This window comes from Anoplopoma fimbria, chromosome 13, assembly GCF_027596085.1.
Source record: "Anoplopoma fimbria isolate UVic2021 breed Golden Eagle Sablefish chromosome 13, Afim_UVic_2022, whole genome shotgun sequence".
Taxonomy (NCBI): Eukaryota; Metazoa; Chordata; class Actinopteri; order Perciformes; family Anoplopomatidae; genus Anoplopoma; species Anoplopoma fimbria.
In genome coordinates, this window is record NC_072461.1 from 2,649,485 (window position 1) to 2,662,943 (window position 13,459).

General features: G+C 38.7%; 1 protein-coding gene across 1 annotated transcript; it reads left to right on the top strand.

Annotated features, from left to right (window-relative positions):
- Positions 1-13: 13 nt before the first annotated feature.
- Positions 14-3,364, top strand: tmem167a (transmembrane protein 167A). The gene is made up of 4 exons (XM_054611105.1): positions 14-82; positions 1,620-1,729; positions 2,489-2,523; positions 2,637-3,364. The coding sequence occupies exons 1-4, from the start codon at positions 80-82 to the stop codon at positions 2,705-2,707; spliced, it is 219 nt and encodes a 72-aa protein (XP_054467080.1). The 5' UTR covers positions 14-79; the 3' UTR covers positions 2,708-3,364.
- The last annotated feature ends 10,095 nt before the right edge of the window (positions 3,365-13,459 follow it).

Here is a 13,459-nt window from a genome sequence, read left to right on the forward strand (position 1 = left end):
CGTTACGTAAACCTCTAGGGTTACGTTACGTACGTTCCAGAAAGCCGGAAGTGTGATGTGGCTTTGACTCACAACAAAAATGGTAAGCTCGATTTATTAATGAAGTTCTTCTTTCTTTTTACAGCGTATTTCAAGAAGAATCCATACAACGCATCCTATGTGTTATCTGTGTCGGGAAAAACACTGTGACAAAGAACATTCGGTGTAAAGCAGGATTGGTATGATATGCTGAAGTAGCTCGCTAGCATTGGCTAGCTCAAATATGCTAAACGTCTAGCAAATCAGTCCATAACATGTGTGTATGTCTCTGTTCTGAAATATCAGAATATATCAGTAAACATTGCAGTCGTGCAAATGACTGTCCTAAATGATCACAAAGTAACGAGAAAGTTGGAGGAGGTGTGTGTATGTATGTATGTGTGTGTGTGTGTGTGTGTGTGTGTGTGTGTGTGTGTGTGTGTGTGTGCCACGTAGCTGCTCCATAGTTCAGGGAGCATTTGTGTGTTTGTCTCGGTCACATATTGTTGATTAAATGACGAGTTTGATGTTTATAAACGTGCAAGAACAGTGATATTTAAACAAAGCTTATGTTACTTGATTATTATTATTATTATATTCCTTTATTGATCCCCATGGGGAAATTCAAGTGTTGCAGCAGCTCAACTACACAGAAACAGATAATAAATACACATATTATACAATAAAATAAAAATAGAATAAAATAAGAATACAAATAAAAAATGTACAGTATTATTCCCCGAGTCATGTATTTGAATGAAATCTTAATGAAGAGCAGACGTTCAATTAAAAGTTTTTTAAGACATTTAATTAAAACTTTTATTCTTGAGCAAAACATAAACCGTTAACTTAAGCAAAAACAAACGCAGCCCTCAAAGATTGGACCATCGACGCAGGTAGAAATCAGATGTAACCTACCTAATAACGTGCACAATTAGAGATGCACACATTTAATTCAGTATGGTTATAATGGATGCATTTTGCCCACAAGAAGATCGTCTAATATTGTAGTGCTCATTTTTAGCTGACGGTGGACTATGATTTAATTGTCATCCTCATTTAGAATTGCTTACCATGTCAGGAGCATCAAAACACACACAGGTTGTGAAAAGATGGACAATTTAAATACACAAAAACAAACATTAAATTCCAAATCTGCAGTTGAGTCAGTGTGATGAATAGAGGGGGCTACAGTTTGTTTTGGCTTATAAATGAGCTACATAGCTCAGTCAGACACATGGGATTATGAGATATAGGATAGTCTTCAAGACACAATTCATTTTAGGTAGGTGGTTAAACTTGAAAATTTGTATATGTAGCACAGTTGGAAAAGCATGCTATCTGTCTTCAATCGGGTGTTGAGTCTTTGACGGTCATGTGACTCTAACTGGCTCTACACAGCCAATACACTTCGTTGTCAAACAGAATGAACAGCTGGTACAACGACATTCCTTGTGACAAGTAGCATACCATCATTGTTACAGAAAATGAACTAAAGTGAAGTTGATGTTTTGTTATATGTATAACGTAGCCTATTGCTGGTAATCTGCACTAGATCATGTCTACGTTATACTAAATATATGATCTCTTTCTTATTGCAGTCTGCCATTTTCAACTTCCAGTCACTGTTAACAGTGATTCTCCTCCTGATCTGTACCTGCGCCTACATCAGGGCGCTGGCTCCCAGCCTGCTAGACAAGAACAAGACTGGGTATGATCAGATACTTCACAATGAAGCTGCCATTGAAGTCTTTGAATGGGACACCATGTTATATCCAACTGAATAACCATATAATTGGAGTGTTTGTAAAACACTCATCATCTAAATCTAAGCCTAAAAAGCTCTAATGTTATAGCCCTTCTAATTTCAGTCAGTGCTTGCTAATGTGCAGTAATACGGCCATGTTGAGACAAATCATTTCGGTTTAATGCAAATGCTACACTCTGCTTTTAACTGATTCCACATAGTTCACTTCTGTATTTCAACTTGTATGGGAGCCATTTGTTTTCTTTCTGTGGTAGAAAACCTAATTTATTAACAAGAATCAGTGAGTGTAGAAACAGGATAGAGTGTATGAATAATAAGCTCCTCTTTGAGGCGCATGAAGTAGCAGAAGGCCTGAATGTTCATCATTACTGGATCATTATTATTCTTGGATGAACAAATTCACTTCAGAGTTTTCCCTCTTGATTGATTTGTTGACTAAGGCATGAGCTGTTATTTGTGTAGATTTTGTGCCACACATTATGCAAATGATTCTTGTGTGGCAGGGATATGCCTCGAATCAGAGCAGGAGAATTTCTGTTTAGTACAGACTAAAAGGAAGTCTCAGTTACTGTAGCTACCGTCTTTATATATTAGTACGAAACCCAGCTTCCTTTTAACTTTTAATACCATCACATCAGAGTCCTTTCTGTCTTTTTGCCAATTATTCCTGCTTATCATTTTTCAAATTATTGTATCTTTTAGGATTCTAGGAATTTTCTGGAAGTGTGCAAGAATAGGTAAGTCTATGTTTGACCCACATTTTTTTACATTAAGTATTTTTTTCTCATAATATCAATGAAATGTTGCTGAACAAGTTAGCCTTGAACTTTGCAATATTATTTTTCTCCAGGTGAGCGGAAGAGTCCCTGGGTGGCTTGCTGCTGTGTCGTCATGGCTTTCAGTATACTGTTTGTACAGTAGCAGACCGAAGAAAACCGTGAACGGAAACATTGGGGAAATGAACAGACAACAAGGCATGGACCGTACAACCCTAGAAGCATAGCAGGACCTCCAGTCGTTGTCATTTAGATAATGTAAAAATGGAGACCTGTCACCACTCAACGTAGCCACGGACAGAGAAAATGTGTCAGGGGGAGGGATGAGCTGATAGCCCCAGAGTGTGTCTAGATCCCTCCACGGACTTCCAGGTCTGTCCTTGTGTTTGCTAATGTGGAATGTTTACTCCGGATGTATGTGTGTGTCTGCCATTTAGTTTAAAAGACAGAAGTCAAATTCTTGGTGGGATCAAAATGATACATTGTTTGTCCAAACATTTCAAGCTGAAGTTTTTCTTCCCTGCGTGTTTATCACAGTTGCATCAACCTGTTTGAAATTCTCCACAAAAAGGACCTTCATAAATGTTCATAACTCACATGCGATTCACATGGAGGCTTATATTTGGAAACTGAGCTACAACGTTGTGTGACTTACATCATTCACACACCTTCTTTGTTGTAAAATGGTAAAATGGCTCTACTGATGGTTAGTTGTTCTGCATATTTGCCTCAAAGAGCTACTGATGTTTTTAAAGTCAGTCAGTTTGCCACTATTTATTAAAAGAACCTTTTTGGAAATCTGGTTTGAGAAGGCTGATTATTGTCATTTTTTTCCCGTTGACACCTGTTGATGTCTGTTGTGATAATGCCACACTGTAAGATGAAGTGTCATTAATAATGACTACAAACAAGCAAAATGTAAGTTGATGATAACTTGTAAAACTGTTTTCAATCTTCTCTTTTTAAGGACTAGATTTCACATACTACACATGAATGATTGCAACTGCAGAGTTGGACAACATGTTTCTTGGTTAAGAGAAAACTAAGTATTGCTGCATTGGGTCACATATAAAGTGTAGTCCTAATGAAGTGAGATTGACGGTGAAGAGTTTGCGATAACCTCTTCCATAACCCCGCAGTCAGCACTCATATCCACAGGGTTTTCTTCAAAGAACTGTGAGTTGATGTACCACACAACTTTACATTGCTTGATATCTGTCTCGTATTTACTTCCAGATCTGTAGTAGTGTAAGCTGCATTAGAATTTAAAGCAGGGTTTACATTCAGAAAAGAAGACCTTTGATGTAATGCCTTGAAGTATTTTACAAATTCAGGAGACTGTGGAGGTTAACCAGAATGTTTACGGAAATTTACAGCCATGCGTAATTGCCGATTTTGATGACAAATCCTCTTTATTTCATCTTTTTACTTCTGACATCTGTGGCAGCATAAAAGCAGAATTCCAGATAGTGTGACATTATTCCAAATGCCAAATGCAACACCCTGAGATTATATTATTCCCCCGAAAGAAAAGCAGAACTAAGAATCTGATTTGATAAATATTGTCACCCACAAAATTTGAAATGATCAAATCTGACATTTACATTATGGATTTCATGTGTAATTGAAAGAAAATTCACCAGGGTAAACACTCAGCCAGAGTGGATAAATGCATCCCACACACATTCCCCTTGTCTGTGTGGTACAGATTTAAATAAAGGAGGAGACTTGTTGACACACCCACCTTTGATAGTCTGATCACTGATGAGTGTCCGTATCCCAACACCCCAAGACATAGTCCCTTGTTAGGGAACGAGGATCCCACATTAGTGTGCATCAGTTTTGGCACTCCCAGGTTGAGATAAAGCATCAAGTGAAGGCTGCCGGTAAAGTCGAGGTTATCAGACAGTGACGCAGACACAGGAGACACAGAGGAGCAGGAAGCTCTCAGTCATCTGCTTCTATCTTGGGAAGCAGAGATACTGGTGAGCTGGAGGAGCAACACTGGGCCAATGAGCCAAGCTAATGTATCGGGTGAGGATGAAAGGAAAACAATATGGAAGAACTGAAGTCACATACTCCAGCTGATGATCCCAGCTGTTAACATCAGTCCCATTTACAACCAACCATTAACAACCATATGAGAACAATATTGAATCATTTGTAGTGAAAGAATAATCCTACAAAATATTAAGAAAGTAAACAAATCTGCAGACTCCTGGGCCTTAAGGCCTTTTGAGGACAAAGTTAAACTGACTAACTTTTTTTAAACTTTTTGAATCAAAGTTATTATACTTTATCCACCTTAAAATGTGGGCACAGCTGCAATGACAAAGAATATCTGGCGGCGACTTAGTTACTGGACGCCTAAAACAACATTTGGGCTGTTCCTGTTGTTTCCAAAGGGACTTGATGTATGTTCTGATTTCTGTATTTGAGTTGGCTGATCAGAATCAGACTGGAGGCCAAATGGCTAAGAAAATAGAACCTTTTCTTTTCAGTGTGTCAGAATTTAGAATTACATGTCATTACTACGTTATTGTTAAATAGGTAGATCAATAGTACATCCACCAGAACTGTGTTCCTGACACTTTGAAGAAGGGTTTGAAACCGCATTTAGACCGCCATTTAGGAAAAAAACATTTCCAGACAATACAATTAAACAAAAGGAATAAAAACATATGAAAACTTGGCATTTGTTCAAAGCTTTCTGTGGTTGGGACTTATGAATTGCACAACAATTATCCAATGCAATGTATCACAGCATTTATAGCTAAGTTTCCAATGCCCGTCATAGAAGGACCTCAAAAATAACAAATATAAAACATGTCCACAGACAAGGAAGTACAACTATGTGATACATTTTGGTGACCTTATAGGTACAGCAGTATGACTTGTCAGCATACTGGTATATACAATATATGTGAACTGTACAAAAATGTGGGATGGTTTTCTGTCAGTGATTGAAGGGAAATTTTTATTGTTTACATTTCACATCTCTGCATTTTATTGTTTTTATTGCTGTTGCTGTTGTTGTGGTTGTTGTATATCCTTCCTTCTTGTATATTGTATATCGTTTGAGCCAATCTGGTTTAATTGCATTGCTGTAAAAGAGCTTAATGGTCAATCAATTTCCCTGAATGAACAATGTTTGATGATTATATAATACAAACAAACACATAGATTTACATATATGTATATGCTGCACACCTGCATGTTCAGGGTTTTCATGATGTGACAATCGCGTTTTTTGAACTGTAAGAAAATCATTGAGTGCATATATATTTTGGCGAAATCGAATGTTAGACAGTCTCTGGTTAGTCTATCATCATCATTTCATCATCATTTTCCGTAACCTGCTTATCCAGTTAAGGGTCGCAGGGGTGCTGGAGCCAATCTCAGCTGTCAATGGGCGAAGGCAGGGTTCACCCTGGACAGGTCGCCAGTCTGTCGCAGGGCTGACATATATAGACAGACAACCACTCACACTCACATCCACACCTACGGGCAATTTAGAGTCTTCAATGAACCTAAGCTGCATGTCTTTGGACTGCTGGTTAGTCTTAAATGTGTACAAAGTGACTTTTACAGTTCTACTTTATTTATCTCATTAACCTCATTGATTGACTGAATGTTGATTTTAACATCTAGTTTAGTTCATGTGGGCCGTCTCCTGGATGAAAAACTATGGGCTCTGATATTCATTTTTAAATGCCAAAGTTTTCAAGCCAAAGAGCCATTTATTCCAGCCCATGAACCCTCTTACCTTTTATTTTGAAGGGATTCCAAAAAAAATGGCATGAAATATAGACATCTAATCCAAAACACATCATCTAATACAGTGTGGTGTTTCATGCATCATTAATGAATGTTTACCGCTAATTTCAGCTGTGTCGTAAAAATGTGCATGTGATTGATGCAGATAGTCAGGAGTCATGTCGACCTCACTGATTGGTACAATACTGAGCTCATTCAGTTTATTTCCCAGATGATTCTTTTTTTATTTGTTCATACAGTGATGATTGAAAGTGATTCTCGGATTAGCAATAAGGACAGTTACACCAAATGCTCCTGAATTGCTCACTGCATTTGCAAATTTCCCTCCAGCAGATAGCTGGACATTTTAATGTTCCTTGTGCAGCTCTACACTGTTCGATGTAATAATATCCACAATTACTCACATCTAAATGAATTCATGCTGCGTACATCACCATCCGTACAGTTTCAGCAGAAGAGCACATTATACTAATTTCTCTAGTAGTCTCTTTCCTCCTTTGATCAAGCAGGAGAGTTTCTTGTAGCTGTTTTGAGGACTTCAAAGGCAATCAGGCTAATAAAGTCTCTACAATCTCCCACTGAGCAGACCTTAGTGTCCAAACAGACCTTGACTCTTTAAATGATCAGTGGAGCCTGTTTGAATGACTACACGTTTTCGTTGTTGGAAAGACGTATGAAAGATAGAGAGATAATGACAGGGAGACAAGAAGTGAAGAGAGAAAAATACATGAATAGAGTGGATTAGTTCTTATTATACCACTGGTGTATCTCAGTATGCCAACCTCCCAATGAGCCCTTATTTTGCTCCGTGGTTATTTATTTATTTAGAAGTTTGTGGCTTCTTAGTTTACTGATACCTAGGAGGGCAAGTCCTCTCTTGTGGCTGCTTCTGGTTTCAAACTCCTCTTTAGACATACAGGATTAGTAAGGCTACAGTATGATAGATTAAAAATGCTTGACATCACATCCATACTGTAAAGCCTTTGTTCTGTCCGCACGTCCTCATTAGGAAAGTGAGATCGTTGTTTTCAGCCCTTTGAGGGAACAAACGACAAGAATAATGCTGCCAGCTGAAAGACACCAATATCCTCCCTGTAGGGCAAGTCTGGGTCGACAAGGCATACCGGATAGTTAAAACATGAACACTGTACACTACTCACCCTGAGACCCAGGCCTTCCTGGTCGCTCTAACTCCTTCCACATGTAATCTTTTACCAGAAGAGTTTATGGTAACATGAGAAAGATTTTAACTTAGACCTTTCAGACAGCTCCTTTTGGCCACAAAACTGGAGCACTTCATGTCTCCTTTGAAGGTGGCATGTGCAGTTTGTTCAGAGGACATCTCTCTTTATGTTCATTAGCCCAAGGCAGTAGTTGTCTCAGTGTAACAAGGCAGTTCCACAAAGCAAAATAGATGAATGGAGATACTGTGATCTGAATTAATGATGCCCTTGACTAAAAACGTAGATGCATTGAAATTTGACTTCATCCAGTGTGCTCTGGCTATGAAATGGCATCAATAACACCTCAATCATTGTCACTAAAGCCACATTGGGTTTGTACAGGTTCTTGTCTGTGGACTGTGTCACCTTTTTTTGTTCACTGTTTGACGAGTACGCTTCAATTTGGAACATTAATTCATGTGAATGTGTGGCAATCTTAACAACCATCCAATGATCTGACAATGTGTGCAATTCTGCAATGAGGGTGTTTTCCAAACCTCAATACTGGTTTTGGCCTCTGGGAGTCCTAGTCTTAAACAGAACACAATTTATGATCATTTTAATGGTGATTCTTGTGTTTGAAATGTCATACTTCTGAATTGTTGGGGTGTAGCTACCAGGATTAAGAACAATAGAATAATAAATTAGGATGAAAATCACTTCCAGAAATCACAATCTGAGCCCTCCTTAGACTCAGAGTTTTATCCTTTTGGGCCTTGCAGTTGTCCTTTGTGACATTGTGATTATTTTGTTTATGATTCACAAAACTTACCATGAAAGATTCCCACAGTTGTGAGTCTGTAGTGGGAAGTGTCTGCTAGAGTTTTAAGTTGATCCATCACTTCGAGGAAGACCAAGGAGTGTTTCCACTTGGGCAGACCCGAGTCCAGCAGGCATGTTTCCAGACACAAGCTGGGACGAGCACTTCTCTACTTCATCTCCCACGACTGCCATAGGAACCGTGCAGTTGATGGAACAATGCACATACAGTTACAGCCTGTGCTTGTACAGCTGAGAGAAGCTTGCTGACGAAGAACAGAAATATCAGACGTCAATAGAAGAAGCTCTCTTATTACAATTTACAGACGCAGCACGTACACACTCATGAGGTCAGCACAAACATCCACGCCCATGGCTGAAATGCTGGAGACTGCTGTAGCTGGCTGGAAGACCATCAGGAACATGATCAGCAAAATGCCTTGGCATGTTAAGGGTTAAGGTTACTACTATTTTTATTATTTGATAAAGTCAAAGGACTTTACGTGACACTGGAATAATTTGGTGTAAGAAGGCAGTGTCAGTCAGTGACAGCTTCAAGGGTCACTCCTCCCTCCTGGAGTTCAATGATGGAGCTGGGTTTGTCAGCGAGTCCTATCATCTTTCAGGTTTTGGTCTTTCACAGTGCATTTAATTATTTAATTAATATAACACTTTTATTTAAAAGAACCTACCTCTTGATTATCATTTTGATTATTACCTGCAAGCAGGCAGGTTCCCGGAAATGAGCTGGGACATGCACTCTTGCAGAGCTGCCATAGGAACGACCCTGTAACAGCTTGCACTTGTACAGCTGATAAAGAACATTAATATCTGACAACAGTGAGCATGTTGAGATCAAATGCAACAACACAGCTCTTTTGTGAATGACTCTCCTCTTCCAGATCATTTTCTAACAGAGAATAAAGAGAGTGAACTGATATATGTGGAGTGTGGCTGACGAGTGAATTAAATGCAGGTTAGGAGGTGGACAGGGAACGCCAGGCAGAGCTGATGAGGGAAAGGGCAACAGGTTTGTAGGCGGGAAGGGATGTCAGGAGAGCAGGACTGAGGGCATCTGGTGGATGGCTAAAGGATGGCAGGTCCAGAGTGTACGTAGCCTGGGGGACATGAGAAGGAGATGGAAATGGGGACAGAGCCAGGCCAGGCAAACTAACAAAGAAACTATAATGTCCTGACATCAGACTGTTTCATCAAGCCTTCAGTCCAACAATCCTCATTGTTCCAAAGCACAAACAATGACACATTATATCCATTAAAAACTAGTGAAAACAGTGGATATTGTAGCTAATGATTTTACACATGCATCAAATCATGCTTGATCCACCTGATTGATCACACAGCACCTTTTTTTGTAAAATGAAACAATATAAGCTCTGTCATATATTGATAGGGAGTGGTCTGTTTGGAAAAGAAAAGGCTCATTCAGGAGACGTCAAACATCCTATTGTTATGCAGGCCTCCTCCCCCTATGTCTGCAATAGAAGTTGTAGAATGTTGTTGTCGTCAGTACATTTGATTAGTATTTTTAAACTACCTTTACAGCATTTTGCCTCTATTTGATATTGAGCAAGATCTCATGTTACAGTTTATCGTCACAGTCATGTGGCCATTCTGTATCCACTATTAAACTGTGACAACATTTCTGTCTAAAGACTGTACAGTATTACACTGAGTGTGGCAATGGACTATGGTAATTTTGAGTTTGCACAGTGAAATATGGAAGGCAGTTCATTATCATATGCAGGGTGCAATTAGCTTTTTTCCTGTTCCACAAGAAGAGTCTCTGTAAACATCTTTGATTTATTACAACTCTCCCACACAACCACAACTTTATTAGTCTGTGATCCTCTCTACAGGGCCATGTCTCTTTCTCAGTCTGCTCTAACTTTAAATGACTAGTAGTGTTTCGTCTGTTTTGCTGGTCTCCATAAAAGCAGAGGCAGTGCAGTATTATAGTTGGTGTTGGACTAATGCACAGTGTACCCAGCCACAGTTGTAGACATCACCAGGCGCGTCCTGGCACAGTAACAGGTATGACAACAGTTCTACTCACAGAGCTGTGAAAGAAACATCCCACCAAAGTAAACATGCCAACTAGCTTGAAATCATTAGTTTGGGAACTCTGTCAGATGCCCATCTTAGAGCCATGCTTGTGGGTGTAACCTCAAATTGAGAAATAATAACATGAATAATCACTTATATCAGAAATTTCCCACAATGCCAAGGGTCTGCAGGGATTTCAAGACTATATAAGACAGATGAAAACTTTTACAGAAAATAAATGTTTCTAATTAGTCTACAAGTGTATCACTTGATTTTATTTATTGGTCTTTCACATTTCAGCTCATTAGCGCAGTAAATGTTCTTTGGCTGAATGATGGAAACAGCAGTGATGCATCAAAACTGTGACACTGACTCAAACAGACTCACACTCTGCTGAACACAGGACTCTGTGCAGTGCAATGAAAATAACACACACCTCTTTGATGAGTAACAGCAGTCTTGCTTTACTGAGGCAGAATTAATAACATGCAGTTAAAGAATTAATAACTTGCAGTTGGTGATAGAGGGGCACAATTTTCATACTCATAAGTGTTGTTCTTCTTGTTTAAGATAAAATATCATCACTTATTTATACAAGAGTTATTGCAATCAGCATGTTTATATATGTACAAATGAGTCCAACTCCTCCACTGGCTTTAGGGCAAACCGAACATAAGAATGCCTCTATATCTACTGGCTGTACTGGTAGTACTGATAAAAGATGTGTGATGGAGATTCAAACAGTAAAATGCAAAAGACCCTGAGTACAGTTCCTGGGGGTAATTGGTTGAATAGATTAGCACAACAGCTGGATCTGTAGGATGAAACTTGTCAGAGTCCAGCTAAAGGGGAGGCAGACAACAAGTTAGCTCACTGACTCAGTACTCTGGAACGTAGATGGAAATTAAATATTGTACATAACATAGTATTTCTCTGCTAAACTTAATATGTTTAATGAGTTTGTGAAATTAAAAAACAGCTCCAGGTTTGAGTGATTAAAGGATTAGACAGAAACTGCAGAGTGTTGCGGCTTAAAAACAGAGAGCGCAGATTTGCTGTAACATATTGGCTGTGATTTTTATACATTCAGATATTCCAGAAAAGAAAGGCAATGTGCCAATTGGACACTACTCCGTGTCTGACTCATACTGATTTTCTTTCTTCATCTTGCTCTCAGTGATTAAAATCAGTTACTCTTACTGTATTATTGTTTCAACATGTTTTTTAAAAGGACTTTCGGTCCAGTTTTTAGAAAGAAAGAAAGAAACACTAAATGTCACGCGTGCTAAGATAATAATAGTTATGTATGCAGATTCTAGTTAAGATATCCTATAATCCATGCACACAAAGGACTTTACAAATACCACTCACTTTATTTAAACTCTATTTCCTCAAATGGTTTATCTGTGGAGGACAAATTATCCACAAAATGAATCTTGTCAACACGTGTGTCAGGTCACACAAGCAAAAGGATGAGTTATCAGCAAAACGTAAACTGCATTTATTTATTATTCATTTTCTTTCCGACAATGCAATGACCTCTCTTCTCTTCTCTTCCAAAAAAAAACAAAACTCAGTGACTTAAGTAAAAGGTTCAAATCCATCACAGATATGTGGGTCACAGCAGTGATGGTGCCTTGAGCTGAAACCAAATGTGTCAACAGAGGCCACTACGTTCTCCGTTTCAACTGTGAATGTTGAAAAATGTTCATACTGAGGAAGATGGCAAGGAAATGGAGAAATGATGTGCATCTGCTTGGATAAGAAGTGCTTTATGAAGACAATAATGGGGAGTCCTATCCACCTGTGGAGGCAAAGTGTTTAAAGTGTGATAGCAACACTGACACAGATTTAAAGTTTGAAGATGTGTGAATAAGTGGATTATGTGGAAAATCGAATATTGATGATGCATGCAGTCTTAAATCCTTGTGCAAACAAAGTTATTAGCACTGAAAACATTCATAAAGGCTCCTGAAGTTGTACTTGTAAAGAAACACTTGTAAAGACTGAAATAACACTTATAATCAAGCTGTCAGGCCCATTTCAAGGCTCCTCAAGCTAAGCTATATTGAGACAAATTTAGGATGTCCAATGTTACTGTGGGACCACAGATAGATCAGTTCTTTGGAGACGTTATGATCCAATACATCTTTAGTGATGCTGTACTTGTAAGAGATATAATTCAGTTCAACACTGTTAACAACTGACATCCCCACCACGATTCCAATTGCTCTGTTGAATCTTCTCACTATCATAAATTGTTTTCTGTCAATGGGTGTGGCTGGTATATGATGTAGTGATGAGAAATAGGTTCAAATTGCTGAGCGAGAAGGACAATCCACAGCAAAATGGTTAGTCTCAGTAGGTCAAAGTGGTCTTTAAGATACACGTTGCTATCCTCGACATATTCTCTACATTTTATTATTTCCGTGGAGAGGATGTCAGTTCACAAAGAACCCTTCACCATTCGTGTCTATGCTGTTATTGTTTAAGAATATAATTTAGCTAATAAATTAGTGCATGCATGTGCTCAACTGAAGAGAAAAAAAAAAGTTTTTTGCCCAGATGAGACAAGTTTTTCAGCTGTGGGAACTGAGAGTGCTACAATGGCTCCTCTGTCTGCTCCTGGTGTCTCAGACATGACTCAGGCTCAGAGGGAGATGATGTCTCGTAGTAACTTCTCTGCTCTCGACTGTGAAGCCACAACAGCAACAGTAACAGAACAAATATGTGTCTTTACTTCAGTCATATATGTTGAAAGACTAAGACACTACTCATTTCTTTGTCTCTAGGTTAAGATACCAACTGCGCTTTATAGGCCTTTTGTAGGAAGAAAAAAACATCAAAGTTCTAAAAGTCATTTGTCTCTTACGGAAGTGTTGCTTGAAAGCTTGAAACAAACAGTTCCACAAGCAGATGTTTTATTCTCTCTCTTAACTGCACACACTAGAAACTTTGCACTCGTGAAAACTGGTGAAAAATGTCACCTGTGGTTTACAGACAGCTCAGGAAATAGTTTGTCTTCAACCCAAACACTTGGAGGAGGATGTTAGCTTCCTCACTTTGAAATGTTT